At 39.2% G+C, this 25307-nt stretch overlaps 2 protein-coding genes across 3 annotated transcripts in view; one reads left to right on the top strand and one right to left on the bottom strand.

The window, feature by feature from the left end:
* The first annotated feature begins 1136 nt into the window (after positions 1–1136).
* LOC114152837 (calpain-5-like) lies at positions 1137–10705 on the top strand. The gene is made up of 13 exons (XM_028030909.1): positions 1137–1348; positions 2057–2239; positions 3622–3753; positions 4281–4477; positions 5312–5504; positions 5601–5791; positions 6307–6384; positions 6466–6661; positions 6758–6880; positions 7506–7708; positions 8033–8154; positions 8228–8364; positions 8961–10705. The coding sequence occupies exons 2-13, from the start codon at positions 2081–2083 to the stop codon at positions 9141–9143; spliced, it is 1914 nt and encodes a 637-aa protein (XP_027886710.1). The 5' UTR covers positions 1137–1348; positions 2057–2080; the 3' UTR covers positions 9144–10705.
* The window catches only part of LOC114152839 (serine/threonine-protein kinase PAK 3), a 37683-nt gene continuing 22553 nt past the window's right edge, over positions 10178–25307 (bottom strand). The window contains exons 6-16 of one of the 2 annotated variants that reach the window (XM_028030912.1): positions 24330–24392; positions 21680–21832; positions 21429–21603; positions 19418–19481; positions 17551–17599; positions 17359–17471; positions 16625–16742; positions 16406–16505; positions 16101–16297; positions 15219–15356; positions 10178–14366 (exon numbers count right to left, since the gene is read on the bottom strand). In XM_028030912.1, coding sequence (XP_027886713.1) covers positions 14277–14366; positions 15219–15356; positions 16101–16297; positions 16406–16505; positions 16625–16742; positions 17359–17471; positions 17551–17599; positions 19418–19481; positions 21429–21603; positions 21680–21832; positions 24330–24392 — 1260 coding nt within the window. In that variant the 3' untranslated portion in view covers positions 10178–14276. The remainder of the gene's footprint in view (positions 14367–15218; positions 15357–16100; positions 16298–16405; positions 16506–16624; positions 16743–17358; positions 17472–17550; positions 17600–19417; positions 19482–21428; positions 21604–21679; positions 21833–24329; positions 24393–25307) is intronic. The other variant, XM_028030913.1, reaches the window with a different exon arrangement.

Here is a 25307-nt window from a genome sequence, read left to right as displayed (position 1 = left end):
AGGGAGGCACGGAACATGGTCCACTCAGACTCAATGTCCCCCACCTCCCCCGGGACGTGTTCGAAGTTTTGCCGGAGATGGGAGTTAAAGCTCCGTCTCACAGGGGATTCCGCCAGACGTTCCCAGCAGACCCTCACAACACGTTTGGGCCTGCCAGGTCTGACCTGCTTCCTCCCCCACTACCGGAGCCAACTCACCACCAGATAGTGGTCAGTGGACAGCTCCGCACCTCTCTTTACCCGAGTGTCCAAGACATACGGCCACAGATCCGATGAAACAACGACAAAGTCGATCATCAAACTGCGGCCTAGGGTGTCCTGATGCCAAGTGCGCATATGGACACCCTTATGCTTGAACATGGTGTTCGTTATGGACAATCCGTGACGAGCACAGAAGTCCAACAACAGAGCACCACTCGAGTTCAGATCGGGGGGGCCGTTCCTCCCAACCAAGCCCCTCCAGGTTTAACTGTTATTGCCCACGTGAGTGTTGAAGTCCCCCAGCAGAACAAGGAAGTCCCCAGGAGGAGCACTCTCCAATACCCCCTCTAAGAACTCCAAAGAAGGGTGGGTAATCTGAACTGTCGTTCGGCCCGTAAGCACAAACAACAGTCAGGACCCGCCGCCCCACCCGTAGGCGGAGGGAGCCTACCCTCTCGTTCACCAGGGTAAACCCCAACGTACAGGCACCGAGATGGGGAGCAACAAGTATTCTCACTCCTGCACGACACCTCTCGCCGTGACATGTTCCTTGATACACATATTTAATTTTGAGAGAAAAACTGATCCATGGTGTTTAGCCTGACCAGATCTCTTCACAGTGAAGTTCAGATCGCTGGTGTCTGCCAGTTTGTTTCATTCCCACAGTTAGTTCAATTTATCAGTGGTGCAAAAAAAGATTAAAAATTAAAAATTGATTTAACATAGACAAGCAATAATATTTGTGATGCTAATATTATTGCTAGAAGCTTAAGTTCTGTGTGTTTATAAACCCGATCCAGCAGGTTTCTACCGGTTTTACCTTCAAGGGATGTGGGGGTGTTTATTTTCTGTTTCCCCTTCCTTACACGCTTTCAGAGATCCAATCAGCCGTTTTACATGACACACACTCCCACGCACTGATATAGCCGTCAGTCCAGTTTTCTGACCCTGTTTTTGTTTCCTCACAGTAGCAGAGTAGGAAATCTCATTTCATCTCAAACATTCTGCGCAAGGTGTGATAGAGATCTGTTTTGTGTTGTGGCTCCTGAAGCTGAAGTGTGGACTGACTTGTAAACACCTGACCTGGAGTTTGAGGGAAGATCGAAAGATTCTGGGCTCACCTTCACAGGAATAAGACTTTCCGGTTGGTAAGTGTCGCTTTTGAAATGTTTCTGTTCTCCGTCTGTAACTTTTAAGGACATGTTACATAACTTTGGCTTAAAAACTGATTAAAGAGCAGCGTTTGCCGTTTACTGAATCTCAGTTTGATCTTTACTTTAAGTATGTTTTACTTTTTGTTTCTCTTGTTGAAATAAACATGAACATGTCTTTAAACAAATAGTTTTCCCTGATCTTTATGTTGGTTTTTACGTACATCCTGGAAATACTAGGAAGTGAAGATGGCGTCACCTGTAACGGCCAGATGAAAAACAAACTTAATTTCCTGAGACTTATTTTCAATATTTTCTGCATTAACATTCCAATAAAGAGGAGAAAATTAAAGTCATGACATAAAAATGGTAAATACCAGGTAAGTCACAATAAACTGTCAATCAAGACTGAATAATTAGTTATCAAGCCACCTCACCGTTCAGGTATGCAGGTAAAATGTCAGCGGTAAGCACATCCAGCATAATGATACTTATGTTGTAGATCCAGCAAAGGAGAAGGTGTCAAATCTTTTCCAATATCATAAACAACATTTTTCATCTGTCCAGACAAACTCAATGAGTCCACTGAGACTCACTCAGGGTCATGGGTCAGTCTGAAGCAGCACAGCAGTGCTGCTTCAGACTAAATAATTTTTGTTTCCAGCCATATAAAGACCAGAATCCTTTGCCGTCTCTCATCTGCAGCTGTGAGGCCTCAGCATCTCCACCATGCCTGTCGCTTATAGGAATCAGCACTATGCTGAGCTGAAGAAGCAGCACAACAAAGAGAATCTGTTTGAAGATCCAGAGTTCCCAGCGACCAATTCATCTATTTATTACAAGGACCCCCCTGAAGGAGTTGAAGTTGTGGAGTGGAAACGACCCGGGGTGAGTTTATTCCACACCAGAAATGTTTAAAATGTTTTATGTCTCCATACATAATTGTTTTCCGTGTTCTGACAAAATAATGTTCTTGATCATCCTGAAGAGAGAATCCTAATTTGAACAAGTGAAGCAACTCACATGAATTTTACCACTTTTTCTGCATTCCTGTTACTTTCAGGATTTATTTTAAAATCTGTGCTTTACCAGATGAAGCCAGACACATCATTTCAAAATAAAAGGAAATGACAAATGTATTTAATCTTTTTTACAAATAAAATCTTATCTTAAAAGTGTGGGATACTTTCTACAAACACTTCTAACTGTAATGACAGCTTTAAGTCTTCGGGGTTTGTCTCCAGGGCCGGCCCAAGCATCCATGGGCCCCCAAACAAAATTTGGTTTTGGGGCCCTCTATTTCTACCAACAATGTAGACTGGCTGCAATCAACAGTCAGACAATTAGATCATTCACACACCTGCTATAAACTTATTGCATCTCTGACAGTGCTGTTTACATTATATCCTATATGCATGTATCATATAGCTAGTCGATTTATCTGTCCCGATTTCCTGAACTTTGGGAGATCGGTGATCAGCCTCTACTTAAATATGAAGCCAGTCTTTTCTCCTGATCTAATCAGGCCTGATCTGCATGTCTGCATTTAACAATATTCAACCCACTGTTGCCAACTCAGTGACTTTCTTCCTATCTTTAGCAACATCTCAGACAAAATAAATTGGTAATGGACAAAATAAAAATCAGCAGGTGAGGCTTTTTAAAGATTGGTAATCGGCTCTAAAAGCTGATTTATTTCTTTGATTAAATAAATTTCTGTAAGGCATAATTGCAATCGCTAAAAATTTAATTTATACCGGGTGACTCTTTCTTACCTGAGAATGTGGACCGGTACCGGGCCGATTCTGTGCCATCAAACAATTTTAACAGAAGTTTCACGTAACTTAGAAGTTGATGTAAAAATAATGTTTTAGCCACATAAATGATCATGTTCAGCAGCAAACAACATATCTCCAACTGCAGCTTAGAGCAGCTCAGTGATATATTAATGTAGCAGCCATGTAGCCTGATGTAAAAACATTTTGCTAGACAATGTCAAACACTGAGAAGTTTTTATTGTTGTCATCAAACGTGGAATGTGATAATGTGTGAAAATATCCAAAAGTATGAACATTTCTTCAAAACCTTGCAAAGAGATTGTTTTTATTATTTTGATTTTGCAGAAAATAAGTATTTTTGTTATTTTGTGATTCATAAAGTGTTGGAAAGTTGGATGTTAGTCATCCATGACTAACATTTGTCAATGGGGTTACTGATGTATTTCTTTATTAAAGTCACTACCTTTAAAAGAAAACATATATATATTTTAGGAAATATGTGAAAACCCACACCTCTTTGTAGAGGGCATCAGCTCTCATGACTTGAACCAGGGAAGTGAGGGAAACTGCTGGATGGTTGCTGCCTGTTCCTGCCTGGCTTTAAAATCAGACCTCTGGAAGAAGGTGAGTTTATTTGAAATTGTTAAAATAGTCTGCTTTAGCACTTCAAAATATGTATATTACATACAAAATATTTGTATTAAAAAAAAAACTGCTTAGATTTTTTTGGAAAATATTCAATAGTTTGACTTTAAAACTTGCACATGAAAAGAGACTGGTGGTTTTGTCCCCAAAACTGTGATATGCAGTCTTCATTTTGAGAAGTTGATAGAAACTTAACACCAAAGAAGTCCAAGTAGCTAAAAGAGAGAAAACTATGTGAATGATCTGTTCCAACAACAATGCAGCTGATTCAGTTTCATTCCTTCAAAATATTTCAACACAACCTCTGTTAATGTAAACCAGACGCAGGTTACCCATAATGCCGTACTTTAAAGATTTAATATTCTAAATATATATCCAGAAGACGACTGTCCATTCTCTAATCCAATGTTTCAATTTTTTGCTACCATCACTTTGGAAGACGTAACGATGTCATCCTGCCAAACTGCGAGACGTTTGGTACATTTATTGTGCTTGATTGTTTCTAGGTAATTCCTGACTGGAAGGAGCAGGAGTGGGATTCAAACTATGCTGGGATTTTTCACTTCCGGTTCTGGATCTTCGGTGAGTGGATAGACGTGGTGATAGACGACCGGCTGCCGACAAGCAACGGACAACTCATCTACTGTCAGTCAAAACAAAACAATGAGTTCTGGAGCGCCCTGCTGGAGAAAGCCTACGCCAAGTCAGTAAACCAAATCTGTTCCTCAGAATCCTGTAAATTCACTGGCAGCCCTGACAAAATATGTTATTGTGTTTGTAAAGTGTCACTAAAAACTGTGAAAAATCCGTCCTTTAAGCTGAGTACATTAGTTTGATTTGAATAAGAAGTATGTTACTTTTTTAACTCATTCAAAGTAAAACAAAATTTTTAAGTATCAGTCTATAACTTCATGCAAAGACAAGAGAACATGTCATCTAAACAATGCTGTTGTGTCTTATCTTTATGGATTATTTTGCTGAAAGTATACACTACTACAAACATTTGTGAATGAATAGATCAGTACTAGGAGCTCGGAGTGGCATCATGACGCAATGTCACCAGTGCAAAACCTCGATCTAACTCTGCAATCAGCTCTTGGTTTGTTTCTAAGAAATTAGAAATGGAAGGAGCTCAGCCACCAAGTGGTAGGCCATGTAAAATCACCGAGCGGAGTCACTTGATCCAGAGGAACCTGCTGCACAGAGGTCACAGAGGTCACACTTCTCTGAGTCAACAGCTATAAATTTCCAGTTCACGTGGTCATCAGATTAGCTCAAGGGCAATGTGTAAAGAGATTCAAAGGATTTCCAATGCTTACCAAATGCATCCAACTGTGGCAACAGCAAACACAATACAAAGTGTTGGATTGTGGCCTGGCACCATGCGTACTCGGTGCAGCATGCTGCCACTGGACTCTGGAGCTGTGGAGACATGTTGTCTGGAGTGATGAAACTTAGTTGGATCTCGTCCGTAACAGAGCCAGCTGTTGCCGCTGACTATCAACTATTCAAATGTCCCTCCTTCCACTGTGCCCAGGCTCTTTGGCTGCTATGAGTCCCTGGATGGAGGCAACACTAGAGATGCTGTGGTGGATTTCAGTGGAGCCGTGGCGGAAGCCATCGACCTGCAGGAAGAGAAATACTACACAGATAAAAAAACACAAGATAAGTTGTTTGATAATCTTCTCAAGGTGTGGGAACACAATGGAATCATCAGCTCCTCCATCAATGTGAGTGACTACAGGTTCCTGCAAGTTTTCTCTGTTTATGTTTCCTCAGAGTCTTTGACCATGTCAAAATTAAACATTTTCTTTGAAATTTCACAGCCGCAAGGATTTGAACTTGAGTCAAGGACGGATAACGGGCTGGTGCGAGGCCATGCGTACTCGGTAACTGACGTGAAACGAGTGCAGTTGAGTCACGGGCTGCGGACCTACTTCAAGAATGACACCATTCCACTCATCCGCCTGAGAAATCCCTGGGGTAAAATTGAGTGGACAGGAGCGTGGAGTGACAGGTCAGCAGGGGTCATGTGGGAATCATTTTCCTATCACTGAGTTAGGGTTAGCTAACCCCAATCTTTCAGAGCTTTATTCTTACAAAATAATTTGAAAACTAAGTATAGTACGTGTTAGCTGGTAGACAAGAATGTCCTCAGTTTAATGCGGCATATTCATGTTAAAGGTTAAGCAATAGTATTTCCAGAATAACAAAGATGTTCAGTGGCTTAGATGACAGTAGTGTTACAGTGTAGGCAAGGAAACTATTTGAGCAATCTGTTAACAGCAATGCAACCAATCTGGTTAAATTTCTTTGGAATAATGCAACACCTTCTCTGTCACTTATAAGGAGTCACAGATTATGTATGAATTTACTCTGTAAAGACACAAATGTGAAAACCATTTATTATTTTTTCCATGTTATAGGGTGACACATGTGAAACAGATGTTGTCTAAAGTAGAATATTCTCTGCATCTTTTGAATGCTTCCTGGTAAATAACCACCTTTTTGGCTTTGATGATTGTTTGTCAGTTCTGAAGAATGGTCAAAGATCGGTGACACTGAAAGAGGCAATCTTGGCATCACAGTGGCGGACGATGGAGAGTTTTGGTGGGTCTCTGATTACACTGCAGCTATTTAATTTGATTCCTAACTGTTCATTATTGATGCGCTCTCTGATTGGATCAACAGGATGTCATTCACAGACTGGTGCAAGAACTTCACTGATGCGGATATTTGCCATCTAATGAACACCTCACTGATCAGCACTGAGAAGAACTGGAATGAGGCAGTGAACTTTGGGAAATGGACTCGACACAGCAACCCCCTGCTGAACCGCTGCGGTGGTTGTATTAACAACAAGGAGACATTTCTGCAGAACCCACAGGTGCTGACGGCTCAGGAGACTTTGTCCCTCCATCACTGACAGTCTGTCTACTAACTAACAACTAAAAACAAGTTAAAATTTTCTCTTCTCTCCCAGTACTTGTTTGATGTCACCAAAGAATCGGACGAGGTCCTGATCTCACTGCAGCAGAAAGACAGAAGGATCTACAGGAAAGAAGGTCAAGGAGACAATCTAGACATCGGCTTCAGGGTCGTAAAGGTAACACAAAAACAAGGACTCTGCTGTTAAACACAGGTGCATAAATGCAGTGGAAAGCTGTGTTGATTATTTATTTCTATGTACAGTTAAAACAATACACTATTTAAAAAGACAAATGTGTTTTTTTGTCATTGTTTGATGTGACATAAGAATAAACTTTTCTTGTTTTAAAAAACAAGATCATTTTTACCACATTTTTTCTATGTGTTAAATGCCAGAATAATGACAGAGATCCTTTGTAAGGCAATTTGTATTAAAGGTCTAAATACACTAAAATCCCTGTGCCTTTGGAACATTTTAATTATTGGTAACATCTGAGTTAATTGGACTCAGATGACTGATAAGACTGGAAATGTGTTCCTCACTAAGTACTGGTTAGCTACACACTATTACACTAGTTATACTAGCTCCTAACTACTGTTGTTAATCTAATTTGGTGTTCCTTATCCTAAAGTGTTACCCTCTTAAAAAATAAAATTATTTGGAAACCAGTACATCAAGTTATCTGATTTAAGTGACACAAAGAAAACAAAAGAAATTGAGCAAATATATTCTAATCATAGCTAAACTACATGCACAGAAATAAGCTGCAGTGGCGAATGTACAACCTGGAATTACATTGCAGGTGGAGGTGAACAGGAAGTATCGTCTGCACAACATGGAGACGCTAAAAAGTATGCACAAGTCCACCTTCCTACCTGCTCGGATGATGTTCATGAGATGTGAGCTGCCAAAGGGCCGATATGTCGTCATCCCGACCACCTTCGATGCTTTCATAGAAGGAGAGTTCATGCTCCGGCTTTACACGGACGTGGACTCCGGCTGCCGGTATGAAACTGATGGCACAGAAAATTCAAATTCAAATGATTTAAACTAACCTTTGGTTGAACCTGTGGAAATCTAATATTCTGTCTTTGGTGGACCAACATGTATTTCAAAGCCTTGAGGTAAAACAAACTATTTTAAAATGCTGATGTGGACCCTGAATGATGGATTGTATTTTATGGAAGCAACCATATTGGTTTTTAGCAATTGGAGCAAGATTTGGGTTTTGCTTGGTCTAAAACATGAAATATGTTTAAGTCAGACTGGCTGCCTTTTGATTGAGGTCAGAATATTAAGAAATATGATTCTATCCATGTCTTCCCTCAGGGAGCTAGTGAAGGACAAACCACAGACTAAATGTTGGACTCCGCTTTTTGGATATCCTCAAGTCGTTACCCACATATATGTGGACAGAGCTGAGATCGGTCAGCAAGGAGACCAGGCAGAGGGTAAGAGAACGTTTTTTCAAACTAGTCCTGCTCATTTATAATTCACAGAAATAAAACTAAATGCATCTTTTAGGCATAAACCCATATTTGATCATTTCCTGCGAGAGCCAATCAGTGAAGTCCATCGCCCAGAAGAACTCTTTGACGCCGGCGTTTCAATTTAGCGCCATTTTCTTCAGGAAGAAGGTCAGAGAGCCCCTAACAGTGCAGGTAAGTTGAAAAATCAGTCAAGTGACAGTGATTAGTCTCAGATAGATTGGTGGGGCTGGTATTTACTGCCCAGGCTTACAGTTGTGCTTTTAGTCATTTACTATTGTTAGAGCTGAAAAAACACCAAAAGGCAGGAAAAAAGACTTTAAATGAAAACAAAGCAGAGTCAGGATTTCTCTAAACAACATAAATGGTAAATTGAAAGGCTTTCCCTATACACATTTAAATAAACTAAATGATAATGACACTTTTGTAAGAAAAACTAATACAAATGTATACAAGTTTTAGCAAACCTGGTAAAGATGTGTGAAAACCCCACAAATAGATATTTAATTTATGTAACAATAATGCTTCCAGCACATCACTGTGGCAAAGTAATAAACTGATTTATTCAATATATACTATATATTCAAAAACACTGTAGACCTGGGAAGGAAGGGCTGAACATGCAACACTTCCACTACAGCACAGTATGTCATTTTTACACGTAATTAAAAAAACTGTAAATTAATTGCAGCCTGGGCAAAAGTTTCTATTCTAACACAACAAATCACCTCCTGTGTTATTTGCTACTGAACCTGTCTGGTCTTTTCCAGTTGTGGAGCGATGACCTTGGATCGGACAAATTCTTAGGGCAGGTCACGCTGTCCGGGAGGCCTGATGACGTCTCTCACCCTCAGCAGCTCCAGCTGAAGAATAAAGGCAGTAAGGAGGCGGACAATATGCCCGGAAAAATCGCCCTGAGGATCCTCACTTCAGACGAGCTGACGGCCTTATAATGAGACGGCGCCTTCATCAACATTTAAAACATACAGAATCTTTGTGTGTTGTCAATGAACCAAAACAGCTCAAGCACTGTCCACGTTGAGTTAATTTTTTAGAAAGTTAGGAGGAAACAAGATGCCTCTGACCAGATTTTGGGTTCATTTTTTGATTTCTTATTATTCTTATTAAACATGAGTAACCTTACTTTTAATATCGGAGCAAGACGTAGAGAAACTCCACTAATAGTTTATAAATCTAGTACAAACTTAGGAAGTACCACCAACTTTATAGAATCAGACATGGAGAATCAACATTTAGCTTTATATTGTGCAAATCTAGAACTCAACCCAGAACAACTGGAACCAACATTTAGTTTTGTACCTCACTAATCTTAAAAAACATGGAGAACCAGCATCTAATTTTATCAGAACAAGAATCCAGAGAAATCCCTACCAGTTTATATGGACGACTTATTCTTACTCTTATTAAAGATGGAGCCAATATGTAATTTTATACTTTTAAATTTTTGTCTTTCTTTTGGTTTGTTTGCATTTCCTTCTAATTCATGTAAAGCACTTTGAACTGCCTTGATGCTAAAAATGTGATATAAAAAATACTTTACCTTCTTTTTATAAACATGTTCTAGATTGACTACTATGTATTTTTGTTTTTGGGAATAATTTCTTCATGAAACTATACTGTGAATAAAATTGAAGTCAGTGACATTAAAACTTGATGCAAATACGTCATTACCCATTAAAAAATATCCATGCACCATCTTTTGTATCGCTTTTACCAACAAAGCAGGTGATGCTTTGTTGGTAAAATTATGCAAGTATGACAACTTAAAAATAAATGTATTCTCCAGACTCTTGTTTTTCCTCCTCTTTTTATTTTCAGTCCAGTTCCCAAACTGCAATATTTTGTATTTTTACACTCAAGACACAGCCATGCACGATTCAAAGTTCAAAAAGTCTATTGCTTCAACCACAGTTAAAAATAGTTTATCCAAAACCTCATTTCTCTCCCCCCCGATTCTTACTTGTCCTTTTTTTTTTTTTTCAAAGACAGGGAAAGGTCTGCCGAGGTACGCCGGATAGATCAGCAGTTTACAAAGCTAGACAGTATTAAGAGTAATAATAATAATAATAATAAAGATAATAATTTAAAAAGTAACATTTTTTGTCTTTGTTCCATTCTCTTGATACACATTAATAGAGGAATTTTTCACACCACGTGTACAGGTTTAGACATTCAGAAGATAGGAATGTACAGGAGCAACCACAGAAAAGTGGGAAGGGAAGGATGGGGTGTGGGTGGGCACATCAGTGGTGTCTCCTGTCCCGAAGTTCACCTTTGTGCTCATAGTTCAGACCTGTACAAGGGTTAGAAAGGCCAAAACGTCCCAGGGCCGGGGAGGCTTTCCGACAGGCCACACGCAGCGACACAGAGGAGGAGGAAGAGGAGGGCAGCCGCGCTCGGCCTGGACTGACTGTGTGGGCCTGCACACAGAGAGCTGGGATCAGAGGCTCGCTCCACAGATGAAGAATTGTCTGCTATAGAGCCCCCCCCCCCCCCCCCCCCAAAAAAAAAAAACCAGAGAGAGGTGGATCTGGGAGTGTGCAGAGACGGCGTGTGGGTTGGACTTTCTCTGTTTTTTGGTTGTTGTTGTTTTTTTTTCCAATTCCCAGGGTGCAGAACATTTATTGGTACCATACGAGTCACCTGAATTATTATCAGCTTAAGTTACACAGTTCTGAAAAACAGACAGGGAGGGCAGGGGGAGAGGACCTGCCATATTTACATACATACATACCCTAACAATCCCAGCCTATGTGTTTCAGGAGATAACAGTGCACAGTTTGTTTTCACATGCATGGAATCTGCTGCGTCCTCAGGTCTGTCGCCTCTCCTGCATCGTCTGTACAGAGGAGGTACGATGTTTCTGAGCAGCAACCCTGCACCTCACAGGTAAGGTGGAAAACAGGAGTGAGGCATCTTTTAGTGCAGATTGAGGCAGCCCCCCATCATCATCATCATCATCATCATTATCACACAAACAGACCCACACACACACACACACACACACAGGGGAGCTACAATGCCGGTAAGAAATGTGCATCCACTCATCATTGGTAGGAACGTCGTTCATTTTGGTCGTTTATTCACTACATTCTTTCTGTAGCCACTAACAAGGTTCTGACAGAACTCATGTCCTGTCATAGATCTGGTTTTTAAAATATGGCATAGGGTTTGACAATATGATTAAAAATCGTATTACAATAAGACATTTTCATATCAGTTGATATCAATAATTATTTGTTTGTTTTTTGTTTTAAATAGCTGAAATAATGCCAAACTGTTGATGTGACCTTTCCTGTTTCATCCAGTTTCCTCTTGAGTTGATTCAGGCTAAACCTGAAACTGCTGCTGCGTATCTTACTCAACAGGTTGTTGCTAGGTAACCAAAGATTGAATGAGTTGCTAGGTAACCAGAGAGCAGTGAGTTAGCTCATGCCACAAATTTTGTTCAGCTGGCCCTGAGAGGATGAGAGGCTAAAGCCTTTCATTTGCCCACATCTCCCAGAATGCTGTGCGGTTCTGGAACATAGTTCAGGGAAATTATCAACATTTCATCTGATGTATTGATCAAGTGTCTATCACCATATATATTATTGATTTATTGCTCAGCCTAAGCAAATTTTTATAAGGTCCCTGTCAGAAACATTCCAGGAAGTTAATGTTAGCCTATTTTATTTATTTCAAAACCGGTTTTATGTGTATATGGGACCTTTGTGCTGTTCGAACAAGGCTCAAGTAAATCAGCTGGTGTCACTGAACTCTCTATGCCAGTTTTACATGAACACAGACTGAAAGGATGCCATTTGAACACCAAAATGGGTTTGGAACAAATAAAACTGATCAACATTAAGCTTAAGGAAACACAACCCCAACGTCCCTGGTCTTAAAAGCATGCTCACAATTAGAAAATAACAGACTTGTGTCTGAGTCTGTGTTTTAAATGAAGTCTTCCAGTTCTGCTTAGAAAAGCGATCAATTATTCAGCCAGAATTATGGTAGCAGCTTGTTGGTGGCTATAAAAAGTGTGAAGCAAGAACAGTCGACTTGTTTCAAAGCCTGATATTAACACAACATTCACGTCGAGAATGAGTTCATGCGAGTTTCTCACGGCATTGTACTTGGGGGAATGCCGGAGGAAGCTAGTGAATGCAACCACGGACGAATAAACTTTGTACTGTAATGAGTTTAAACTCTAAACCAGGTATGAGAGGAATGGGTACAATCATAAGAACGACGCTCCTTATTTAGCTCTGCGGATAACGCTCACCTCTCTCAAATCTGTCGCATATTTGAAAACCAACAACAAAATGTAACGACCTTATGAGAAATAAGTCAAAATACAAGACACATTCGATAAAAACTAAAGCTCGGACGAGGAGCAACTTAAATTTTATGTCAGAAGGACGTGAAGTTTTCCACTTAACCAGGCTTCCTCTAACATCAACATTCAGAAGGAAAATTTAAATTACAATGAACAGACGTTTCATTTTGTTGTTTTGTAAATGAGACATGTTTCTACTGGATTTCATCCTCTGCTCACGGTTTAAGGACAGATGAGAAGCATGGACTTTAGATTGAATTCAGGATTATTATCTTCTTAATTTATCACTTTTCCTCTAATTTATCCAAACCATATCAGAATCTTACTGAATCTGTTTTCATATTTTGTCATTTTATAACCACAAACGTCATGTTACAAATACAAGATTGTAGAGCATGGTTGTGGAAATAGAAGGAGGAAAATGCACAGCTTACAATTAAAAATATATATATTAAAGGTGTAATGTGCCTTTGTAATCAATTTTATGTTCCTACATAAAATCAAGGAGTCCAACTACTAAGATATGATAATCCAGCTGGACTAAAAAGGAAATCGATAAGAAGCCATTTTAGAGACATGGAGCTAAAAACAGGACAATGCAGGAAGTAAATCTGCTAGATGGCACCTTGTACCTGCAAACCACTGATCATTTTCCTTCAACTTCACAATTATGCATCATAAATAAAGTCCAAATTCAATACACAAAGCTGATGTTTGCAACATGACAAAATGTGGAAAGGCTTTTTGCATCGCACTGTATGAAAACAAACAAACAAAAAAACATCAATGCTAAAAAATTAGGAGTAATAATGTTTCAAATGATAGTTTGTTTCAGAATGTTTCAAAAATTATATTATAAATAATGAAGACTTCACATATTCAAAAAGTAATTTAAAATAAACCAAATTTAAAAATGAAATTGAATTTATGTCCAGTGATTAAAACAAACAAAAAAACAAATGAATTGGAAAAAAAGAGGTTGAGCACAAATCATATATAAGAACTGCAGAAATTGATTTCGGAAAAGGTATTTAAAGCTTTCATGAGTCACGAAGAAATCATTCCTGAATTTGTTTTCCTCTTCGGGTAGTTGCATTCCTACGTTCATTCACACACAAAGCACAGCAGAGGAGGCGATCTGCAGAGGGTTAGCGGTGCTTCTTCACAGAACCACGGTCATGCAGGCTGACGTCGGGTCCAAACCGAGAGGGAAGGAAGCCAATCCTAACCCGGGACGGGGAAGAAATCTTTGTCTCCCCGTTTCACTGCTGCAGTAGTTTTTTATTTTTACTCTTGAGAATAAGCACCTTTCCTTCTCACTTTTATCGAAACTATTTTTCCTTTGCTGTTTAGGGAGCGATTTGTCCCAAAACAAGACATGATGTGAACAGAAGTGCACGGTTTGTTTACACACACACGCATACGCACGCCCACACACACACACCTACACACACACACACATGTCTGACATACTTGTGATAGACTGCTCTACATGTACAGTGCTGGAGAAGTAAACAAGGAGGCAAGGTCTGTTTTTTCAGCAGCGTGGCCCAGAGGCTGCAAAGCCAGATGTCCGTCCCACAGACGAAGCCTGGAGGACGAGCGGTGGCGGCTGGGGGAGGGTCTTATGCCCTTGTGCTGTCACTGTCAGTCACACAAACCCGCCCCATTCACCCAAACCCCTGCTGTCATGAAAGCAACGCATCAGCGCTCCGGCCTTTGGCTTGGACAGGGAGCCCTACCCTCAGCGACTGCTGTTCTTTATGGCTTCCTTAGCAGCTACAATCAGAGGCGTCAGGCTGGAAAGAGGCTTCGCCAGCTTGAGGAAGGAATGCTGCAGGCACAAAGGAGGAGATGAAAGCATGGACAGGAGAGATTCTGTCAACTTGCGGTTAAAATTGTGAGAATCAGGTGACGCGTGTGCACAGATGGAGAATACATCTAAAATACAGCTCTGGAAAAACTTAAGAGACCATTTAAAATGACCCCTTTTACTCTTTATAGGTTTAGGTTTGAGTAATATGAACAATGTCCTTTTATTCTATGAACGACTGACAACATGTCTCTGAAATTCCAAGCACAAATTTAGTTTTTATTTGCAGAAAATGAGAAATTGTCACTATAACTAAATAAATACAGTGTTTTCAGACCTCAAATAATGCAAAGAAAACAAGTTCAAATTCATTTAGAAACAAGAAATCAATATTTGGTGAAATAACCATGAGGTTTTCCATGGGGTTCAGTGCAATGGACTGAGCTGAATAATTCAATCTTATTGAACTTTTTAGCAAATCCGCTAATTTGCGTCCTTTAAAAGTGGCAGAATAAATCTTACCTTTGCACCAGCAAAACAGAACTTCTTACCAATTAGTTTTGGTTTTAGCACAAATTTCTTAAAACACTTAAAATAAAGAAAACTTACATACAAGTCACTTTTCAGCAAGAAATAGGAGCTTATGTTCAGGCAATAATTCCTAATATTGATGAAAATGTATAAACGAAATAACCTCCCATATTATAACTTAGGATAATTTTTCTTGCAAAAAGAAAATACCCAGAATTTGCTTAATCTTCCAAAATGTTTGTAGCGGAATATTTTGTGGTCTGTTGAAACCAAATAGACCCAAATATTTGGGACAAAAATTACCATGAAGTTTTAATTATTATATATTTTTTTGATATTCACCTGCAGCAGCTCCTTGGCAGAGCCTCTGCGGTCCACATCCATCTCCAGACAGCGGTTGAGGAAGTCTCTAAACACCGATGAGAGCCTTTCTGGGTTCTGCAGCTCTGGAGTACCATTGGTTGCTATCAGGTAAAGTGCCTGCAGTCGAACATAATGATACTTTTAAAATTTAAATCCAAATATCTTGAAAATATGAAATCAGCAAGATTTCGCGAGAAAGTCTAAACATTGCCTTGAAGTATATCCAGCAAAAAACATTTATCTCCATTTTTTTTCCTGTGTAAATGTTTCTTCTGATCCATTATTACATCTCTCTGTACTTCCATTAATAAAAATCCAATAATCTGTATCAAAAAAAAGCTTGTGATCTTGATCATACAGTGTTATGTTACAGTAAGAAGCGAAAGGGATTTTTTTTTTTACATTTGAGTTAACATCTCTATGTTAGATATGCAAGCTAACCAATACTCATACTAACATCAACATTTATCATGAGTTATAAGTCACACCTATTATAATATCTGATGTTTGGTTGACTGATGTTTATATGGTGAAGTGACTGCAGCCCAGAAACAAATTTCCACTGTGAGACAGTAAAATATAACTTACACTCTGCTTTCAGTTGAACGTTTTCCCCACTTTGCCACTTTAAACACCAAACTTCCCTCCTATCAGAACTTTATGTGATAGGCCAATTTTCTTTACAATTATCCAAACATCTACTGGATGTTAGAAGAAAAAAAACAACAAAATACAGAAGAGTTCATAGTTGCAATGCGACAGAATGTGTTTGTGAGGCGTTGTACTGATGCAGTTGATGCAGAGTCAGTTTGCACCTAACAATGAAAAAACAACAACAACCGTTTCCTGGACTGTATTTACCCTGAGTGGATTCTCGTTCAGATAAGGTGGCTCTCCCTCCACCATTTCTATCGCCATGATTCCCAGAGACCAGATGTCCACTTTTGGTCCGTAAGCCTTTCGGGTCACCACCTCCGGTGCCATCCAGTATGGTGTTCCCACCATCGTGCTGCGCTTGTTCTGCTCTGGAGTGATCTGGGCGCAGAAACCAAAGTCGGCTGCAGAGGAAGGCAGAGGAAAGTCATTTAGTTGTTTACTTTACTCAGGTTGGTTTTTCTTCTCTAAAAATTTTTACTTTTTGGTACCAGTCTTTAAACGTGACTTACTGAGCTTCACGGATCCATCCATCCCCAAGAGGATGTTGTCACTTTTTATGTCTCTGTGGATAACCTGGTTGGAGTGTAGAAAGTCCAAAGCTTGGAGACACTATGAGGACAAAAGTAGAGGCACATACATTCGGCATCCATGTTCCTAGAAGCACATTTGAGCGGTCTCTTTTCTTCTGATTTTCATTTCACTGTGGATGTCCAAACCTGGTTTCTTACCTCTCTGCAGACGGCGGCGATCTGGCCCTCGTCCATACAGGTCTCAGTCACAACATCCGTCAGCGAGCCTCCAGCCAAATACTCCATCACCACCCACAGCTCGTCTCCTACCAGGTAGCTGTGGGGTGAAGAGAACAGGAAAGGGATGAATCTTTCCTTCAACAGTAAGCCTCATCAGTTTGACAAACCACTGCCTGTGGGATGGAGGCTGAAGCATTACTAATAAAAACACATTATAGGTCTACATGGTTGTTACCGAGCAAAGATGTGACCACAACAGAAAGGTTAGTGAGAAAATGAACAGTTTCAACTGTTGCAGCGTTCCTGCTGCTTTGAAACACTAGGTGGCAGTGTTTCACCTCAATATAAACTCAGCCTACTCATAAAATCCAGAGAAGGAAATCTGTAGAAGCAGGAGAAAATCGTATAAAAAGGAGGATCAGACAATTCCTCAGTGTCACTACAGTAAAAGCTGAATCGTGTTAACTTAGTTCATAGAGGCTAAGGTAAATGTTTAGGTTTCATAAATGTCAATGTTTTATTAATTGAATATCCTAAAATAAGCCTCACTGATTTTTTTTTTTTTAGAAACTGAAAATCTTTGAATTTGGATTGCCTGTTTGACAAAATAGCCTTAAAATTTTGTCGTATGGGGAATGCCCATTTACGGTTTCCTTGACAACAGCAAAACATTTAAATTTTAGAAGTAAGGTTCTGGTTTTCAAACAACTAACCTGTCCAGGTAGTTCACTATGTTGGAGTTTTTGTTTTCCCTCATCACCAAGATCTCGTTGATGATCAGCTCCTTCTTGGGTTGTTGCTGCAGGTTCATCTGCTTGATGGCCACCTGAGACCACAGATATTTATGGCTTCACGTAGGTAAAGATTAGCAGGAGAAATTAGCAGAGAAGAACATTACATTTTACCTCTTGGCCAGTTGCTATGTCGATGGCAGTGTAGACGGTGCCAGACGCTCTGAAAAAACAAAACAGCAGAATTAAAAGCGAAACATACAACATTAAAACAAACAAAAAATACTTTTTAAACCTAAAAATTGCTTTTATTTGGAGAAAGATCTGTTTATTACATTTGAATATTTCTGTTTTTTAGAAGCTGGCACATACAACTAGCTAGAAATTAAAGTAAGAATAAAAAAAAGTTAATCTGACTGCAATAAAATTAGATTTTGCAGCATGATTCAAAATATCTTCAGCTAAAACTACATTGGTACAAAACTATGGATTACACCAGTCACTCAAATAATTAATATTTCTAAACTCTTCATCAACACACTACTTTTTCACCACAAACTTTTAGATTTGCTTTGTGATGTTTTACATTGTTTTTAACAGATGAAACTGTTTAGAGTGCATTTGCGTAGAATTGTCTTTCGCTGATGTCAACTGCTAGTTATTTGAGGTATGTCTCAGTCAACAGTGCTTATCTACAAACTTCCATTTCTTCCATTTCTTTCTTTCAAAACAGCTCGATATCAGTCAGATTCAAGTCTTGCCACAGATTCTCAGTTGAATTAAGGTCTGGACTTTTGACATCGCCATTCTGATACGTGACTAACTATTTTGATCTTTGTGTTCTGCTGAAAGCCGAACCTCTGCCCTGATCCTCTGTAGGCTCTAGCCGCTTTTCTTCTGGGATCGCTTTTATTTTATCTCGGTACTGATTTAAAACAGTTTTTACACATTTCAAGCTTTCATTTAAAGTTCTGCAGACTATCAACAAAATTTAAAGTTCTACCCTTTATGAAAAGGGAGCCAGCACACGGATTTAAGGAGTGGTGGGATCGGGCTTACTGTTGTCCTTTAAGAATTTTGGATGATTGCCTATTTATCTTCACTGATCTGTGCTCTTCTTCAAAAGGTTAATGTACTGGAAACTAAAGTGTGTACCAGATCCTGTTTCCTGTTTAGTCAGAAAAGCCTTCATTTTGACAATCTGGCTGTGGACTGATTTACTGCTGAACCTTATTTGGTATTTACAGTTCAGATCTGAGTACATGATGACACCTTGACTTTCAGGAGCAAAAACAACAACAAAAAAGACTTCTGTCTTTTCTGCACTAAGTTGGATGATATCCAGAGCTTACTAAGAGACTGAAAGCAATTTGTTTACTTAATTTTATTGCTTGGTATCAAAGTTAAAAGGACGTAATACAGATGCATCTTAGAAATTAAACCACATATTCTTTCCTCACGTTTCTCAATTATGAACGACTTTGTTTAAAAATAAAATTTTAATAGAATACATTGAAGTTTGCGTTTGTAAAATATAAAATTTCAAGGGGTATGAGTGAAGTTAAGTCTGTATTTAACTCTCAGTTAAAAGCCTTCTTCTGAATTCCTGCTGCTGATTCTTCCTCGTTCTCCTCTGTCACAGGCCATGAATTATAAAGTAGAGTTTCTGGTGGTAATAAATTCAAGATAAGAGAACGGAGAGAAAACAGACAACTACCCAGTCTTCACCTATCCACTTGATCAAATATGGAAATGTTGAGCATGGTGTGAAGATTACAACCAGTGCATGTTTTTTCTTAACCTGTACAGAGGAGTCGTGAATTAAAAAAAAAGAGCATTTAAAGATGCAGAGAAAAGTAGAGAGAGGCAGCTAGCTGGTGGAGCTAATCTGTGTTTCCATATTTTTGGGATTCAGTTTTCATTTCCTGTCCACTCACTTTTCTCACAGCTATCCAACCCTAAGCCTCTCTTAGTTCTCTTGCAGAGACTGACGCTTAAAAAAAAAAGACTCATTTTGTTTGCTCGCCATGAAGAGACTTACCCTTGTCCTATTTTCTCAAAGCGTGTGTACTTCTTTTTGGGATCCCCCACGCTGACAATGCTCCCTGAGTCGGAGAGAACAGATAATATAATATAATATAATCAGCATCCCGGCTGCATATTCCTGTTTTGATCCCCACAATGGATTCCTGGTGATTCAAGCTGAAGTTATGTCACAGGCAGGCAGCAGACTAATTAAGTACATTAATACACTGAAATTATTTTCCTTTTCTCATAACGCAAACCACTTAAAAGAGCTTTTTATTATAGCCATGTTCATCCAGTCAAACTTAAGAACGCATAAACATTTCTACAACAGTTCTTTCATTGTTAGGGAAATTGGGGGAAGCTGGAATCGAACAAACAACCTTCGGATTACAAGACAACTACTGTACCTCCAGTAGAGTAACTGGCATTTTGTACATATTGACTAAAGAAGATCACAAATAAAACACAAACTAACACAGATACTATCAGAGGGGGAAAAAAAGTAAGTGTGATGCACAATTTTATCTAAACAAGAATAAATCTAACAATGGGGCATGCCGTGGTGGCGTAGTGGTTAGCGCGACCCATATTTGGAGGCCTTGAGTCCTCGACGCGGCCGTCGTGGGTTCGACTCCCGGACCCGACGACATTTGCTGCATGTCTTCCCCCCTCTCCTTCCCTGTTTCCTGTCAGCCTACTGTCATATAAGGGACACTAGAGCCCACAAAAAGACCCCCTGGAGGAGTTAAAAAAGAAAGAATAAATCTAAAAAAAATGACTCATTATATTTGAATAAAAGTCTCTTAGTCACTAACAAGTTTGTGGCAGGATATTTGACTGCTCTTCTTGGCAGTGGGTAAATTCCTAGAGCTCATTTAAATTGAATGGTTTTCTGGTAAGGACCCAGCTTTTAAGAACAGTTCACAAATATTTAATAGAGTTGAGTTGAGGGCCATTCCCAAAAGCTTCATGTTAACCTGCTAATCCATTCCAAAACCAGGTTTTATGTGTTTTTGGATCATTTAGAAACACTTAATTGTGTTCATGTTTCAACCATCTGACACAAGCTGTTCATCTGTGATGAAAGGAAACTGGTCAGAATATTTACAAAGAATCCAGGAACCACTAAGGCTCAAGGCTAATGTATACTGGAACCAGCAGGAAAACCAGTAAACCAAGTTGACACAAACAAACAAAGATACCAAACTTTGGCCTCTGCTTTGAGCTATGAGTCATTTTTGCAACAAGTGGTACTGGTGAATTGCACAAATAGAGCTTCACCTTACATCAACAGCTGAACGGTTGAAACTTGTACACTGCTGTGCCAAATGCAAACCTATTAAAAATGTATAAACTGTGATTAAAAAAAGCCAGTCCAGACAAACCTAAATGAGCTCCATCAATCCTGGTAAGAACAAATGTCAAACATCCAGCAAGAAACATAAACTGGAAGCGTTTTGATAGCAAATGGAAATTTATCCAAATATTGGTAAGAGTGCATGTGTATAAATGAAGCAGTATGTATAATTTTGAAGATTTTAATTCTTTAACAGTTTCAAAACTACTATTGGATATTTTTTGCTTATTTTAATTGTACGCATTGCTTTAAATGTCTTGTGAGTAAATATATATTTGCCAATTTATCCATAACAACTGGAACTTTCAATATCTAGCAAGTTATTTTCGCAATTTACAGTCTATTAAAAGAGCGCCCTTCAGATTAATTTCACTCCCCTCTGCAGCGGGTGTGAAATTACCGTAATAACCCGATATTGGCTGAAAAGCGAATCGTCTCCCCTTTCAGAAACCGCTGGAATTTTTCAGAAAGCGCAAACAAATTTACTACAAATTTGGCTGGAGCGTCGCTGAGCTGTTCGATCTGGAAGGGTTAATCCCATATCACACTCCAGAATTATAATTGCCAAAGTTTTATATAAAGTAAAAAAATATATATATTTATTTCTCTCAGATTTGTCTATGTAAGGAATAATATTCCATTATGTTGAAGATCTTTAAAGACATACTGAGTCTTTCCAGGATCTCCTCATCTGTCATCTTGGACTTCTTCCTCTGCCGGTCGGTGTGGCGGTACATCGTGTTGGAGGTGTTGTCAGGCTGAACCTGCGACTCTGGTGGAGTTGACTCCTCTTTGACCGGGGTGGGGGGCTTTGGTGGGTCCATGACGGAGCGCGTGTAGATCTGCACCAGAAGAGTCAGAATGTACAGTAATAACAGCAGCTGAGTGATTTGACGAACCGGCGGCTCCTGGACTTACAGATTTGGTGTGCTCAGGTCGAGGGGCGATGACCGGGGGCAGCTCGTCCTCGTCGTCCTCGTCTTCATCTTCTTCCTCCTCTTCCTCCTCCTCGTCCTCCTCTTCTGAAACGGGCGGAGCAATCGGGGGTTCTGTTGTTGACGTTTTGGCACCCTGGATGGGAAGAGATTTAAGTCGGAAGAGGTGAATGTAGCATTTAATTAATGCGATTTGTGTAGATCCTCACATGCTCCCCAAACGCAACACTGTTTTGATTTGTTACCACCAGGAATAAACGGCCCGCGTTCTCCAAACCAGCCATGTTACACGTTGAAGATCTGTGTTTTTCTTGAGTGAAATGCTAAAAATGGGTGCTTGTGGGAACCACATTAAATAATTTAATGATTTAAATTAACAAGTTATTATTAGAGATGCACCGAGATACTGATTGGTGACCAGAAACCAATTTTCAAACTCAAAATTCAAATCTTTTTCCTAACAGTGAGCGCACACTATTAAACACTAACATTTAGCTATATATGTTATAAGTCTGGGGTTTAAAATGAAGACATGTCTTATAATTGGGCATTATAAGACATGTCTAAAACTCATGTTGAAAGAGAGATGATCGTTTTTTCCCTGCACCATCGCCGCAGTAGTGGTTCACTGTTTGTAACAAACATCTTGACTAATGCCAAGCTTTCCACGTATCAACAATAAGAAACTAGCTGTCATTGATTGGTACTGAATCACTGGATTCAGACTGTTCTTTAAATATGTGTTCTATTTTAACTCAAAAGTTAAAATTTCCAAATTCATGTTGGAAAAATAGACATAAAGTTGAATTTGAAATGCTATAATTAGAAAGCGTCTCGTCAATCACAACCTCGTCATCCAATATGGTTTTCTATCATATAAAACTTCATGACACCCAAAATAAAAAAGAAAACTCTTTCTCAGCATTTTCATTTTGGCGATTTAGACCACACCAAATCAATAGGTGGTTCTGCACAACCTCATTTAGTTTAATTGTAGCTGTAGAGTTTCAAGGTTTATGATATTTTATTACTAGTTTTTAATGCTAATGTAGCCGCTAATAGCAGTTAGCCTGGTCAGTGTACAAATCAGTTAGTAAATTACAACTGGAAAATTACTAAATTAAGTAAATTACAACTTGAAATGGGTTTGTCATCATTCCAAGACTGAACATCTGCTAAATGAGGCAATGCACACGCCGTCACGCTTCCCACTGTTCACTAGTGGGAATTATTTTGTTCTGAGAACCAGTGCCGCCAGTAGGTTGCACTGGTAACGCAGTTTGAGAATGATTCCTCTGAAAGACGCATTTAGAGATCGCTGTTTTTGTAATGCTACCCATAAAAACGTCACTAATCTCTAATATTGAATCAAAACCTGGTTTAAAATTTAAACCGGGTTTAAAAAACTAGGGTTTTGTCTTTATAACCGCTCTCTCCTATAAATGTTATGATCTTGTTGATTTTTCATAGATAAATATTGAAAGGCTGCTAAAGATAGGGCAGCAAGAGAAAACCTTTTAAATGTTGTTGTTTTATGTTTTAAATGGACGTCAGAAATCGGCCACGAATTTCAGATCGGTGCTTCTCTAATGATCATTCAACGAAAGTATTCAAAAACAAAATAAAAATAAAAAAAAAGTGATCATCGAGATCAAAAAGTGTTTGAGGTGAAGTCAGGGGAAAGTCATGTTTATGGCACAAAAAGCATTTATGATTCAAGAACTAAAAGGGAAAGTGAGGTTGCATTCAGTGCATTTCTCTGTAGACTCCAGGAAGGTGTGCCATGAACCAGTGATGGGGATGAATTTTTAAGTAGTGAGGTGTTACATCTGTAACAGCGCTGTGAGTTCTGACATACTTCAACCTGGGCAGCATCTGGATGAGCCGCAGACACCCTGTTGATCCCTTTTAATTAGTCTGATTAATCAGGCATATTTAATACGTCAAATGCGCTGCCATTTTCTTCTTCTTCTTCTTCCCCTTCCATCCAAGAACATTATTTGCCTTGGATCATCTTCCTCTTATGGAATGGAAACACTTCATCCGCTCTCGTCATGCATTAATGAAAGCAGTGCAGCTTAGTTCTGGTGATTAAAAGCAAAGTCCCAGTCCTTCATTGAGACAGACTGGGCCTCTGACTCGCTTCGAGGAAGACTGGGCCAAGACTGCAGTGCAGAGAGGAGTGCTCGGTGCATGTGTGTGTGTGTGTGTGCTCTTTTTTTATTGGGAGCCATGCAGTAATGTCTAAAATGGTGATGAGGTTACAGGCAGATTATTGGCAATGTGGATTAAACTGTTAAAATATGAGCTCATACATGCAGATTGACAGCCATTACAGTCCTCTGTGGAATATGCTACTGTTCTGCCATTTCAGAGACGGCGAGTCAAAGAAAGCCACAAAAAATGATTCCCTGTGTGATGTTTCAGAAGAAAATGAATCTGTTCAAGACATCAAAAGCTAATAGTGCCAATCAAACCCCCACGAAATATCAATACAAGTGCCTCTGAAATTGAATATTTGTACTGCAAAAATAGCCGGATGGCTCCGTCAATATTAGGCCATCAAATAGTTGAATTTAGCTTCACAGCCAATGTAGAGGTACATCATGTGGAAAGTAATATGGAGGAGTTACCTTGTCAAATAATGCGCTGCAGGTTCTAAGGCTGACAGGAGGCCCAGAAGACAGCAGTCGGTTCTGAATGTGAAGGTTGAAAATGGGAGGATTTACTTAAAACAAACCCATACAGTAAGTGAGACTAGGTGTATAGTATGTATAGTATAGAGGAGGAGGCAGGGTGGGGAGTAGAGAGGGCTTCATGTCCACATCATTATCCCCCAACTCACAACATGAGGGGAGGACGTGGCGGGAATTAAATATGCTTCCTGTTCAAAACAACATTTCCCTCTCCACTTCAAGATGCGTCAGCAGATGCAGGTGTAATAATGTTATGCCATCATTTGTTTTGGAAACTGCCAATAAAAATCACTTGAAGGTATGCAGAAGTAAATTACATCTCAATTACTGTATCTAGATTGTTATAACACTTATCCTGCTGTCTGTATTTTACTGCTCAATGAAGACATTTCATTTAGCATCTGATTCCTCAGATCACGTTGCTCGTCCTCACTGGATTTGATTTCTACCATTCTCATAGTTAAGTATACCTTCTTGACAGAATGATTCATATGAATTAACTTTCAAAAAGAAGTCCTGTTGTTTGATATTGTGAAGGTGTCAGAGATTTTTTATTTCTGTGTTTAGCAGTTCAAAACAGGTACAGTGGATGTTTTCCCATTTACCTTCTTGTATTTAAAACGTAGCTAAAGTGTGTTTTAACAGAATTTCTTTCTACGGACGGTGGTATTTTTAAACATTTTTACAGAGTACATAATCATATACATAATCAATCACGTACTTCAAGATATCTGTACACTGCTTTGCAAAAGTATTCAGGTTCCCACTTTTCAGAATTTTGTGGGTTATACACACTGCTTTGTAGAACAGCCTCACACTGGAATTACGGCATATTCAAACTTTTGGACTCTCTACTACATATGGGTCAAATAAAGACCATGTGAGAATATAAGAAAGCTAGAGTTTTTCATAGAT

Source organism: Xiphophorus couchianus, chromosome 11 (assembly GCF_001444195.1).
Source record: "Xiphophorus couchianus chromosome 11, X_couchianus-1.0, whole genome shotgun sequence".
In the NCBI taxonomy this organism is placed as follows: domain Eukaryota; kingdom Metazoa; phylum Chordata; class Actinopteri; order Cyprinodontiformes; family Poeciliidae; genus Xiphophorus; species Xiphophorus couchianus.
Note: the sequence above shows the minus strand (reverse complement) of the source record. Positions and strands in the feature narration are given on the sequence as shown.

Bases quoted from the DNA above. Each gene is read 5' to 3' on its own strand.
- LOC114152837 (XM_028030909.1), top strand. From the start codon at position 2,081: ATGCCTGTCGCTTATAGGAATCAGCACTATGCTGAGCTGAAGAAGCAG. The intron at 2,240-3,621 runs GTGAGTTTATTC...TATATATTTTAG, and splicing joins TGGAGTGGAAACGACCCGGG to GAAATATGTGAAAACCCACA. The intron at 4,478-5,311 runs GTCAGTAAACCA...CACTGTGCCCAG, and splicing joins CTGGAGAAAGCCTACGCCAA to GCTCTTTGGCTGCTATGAGT.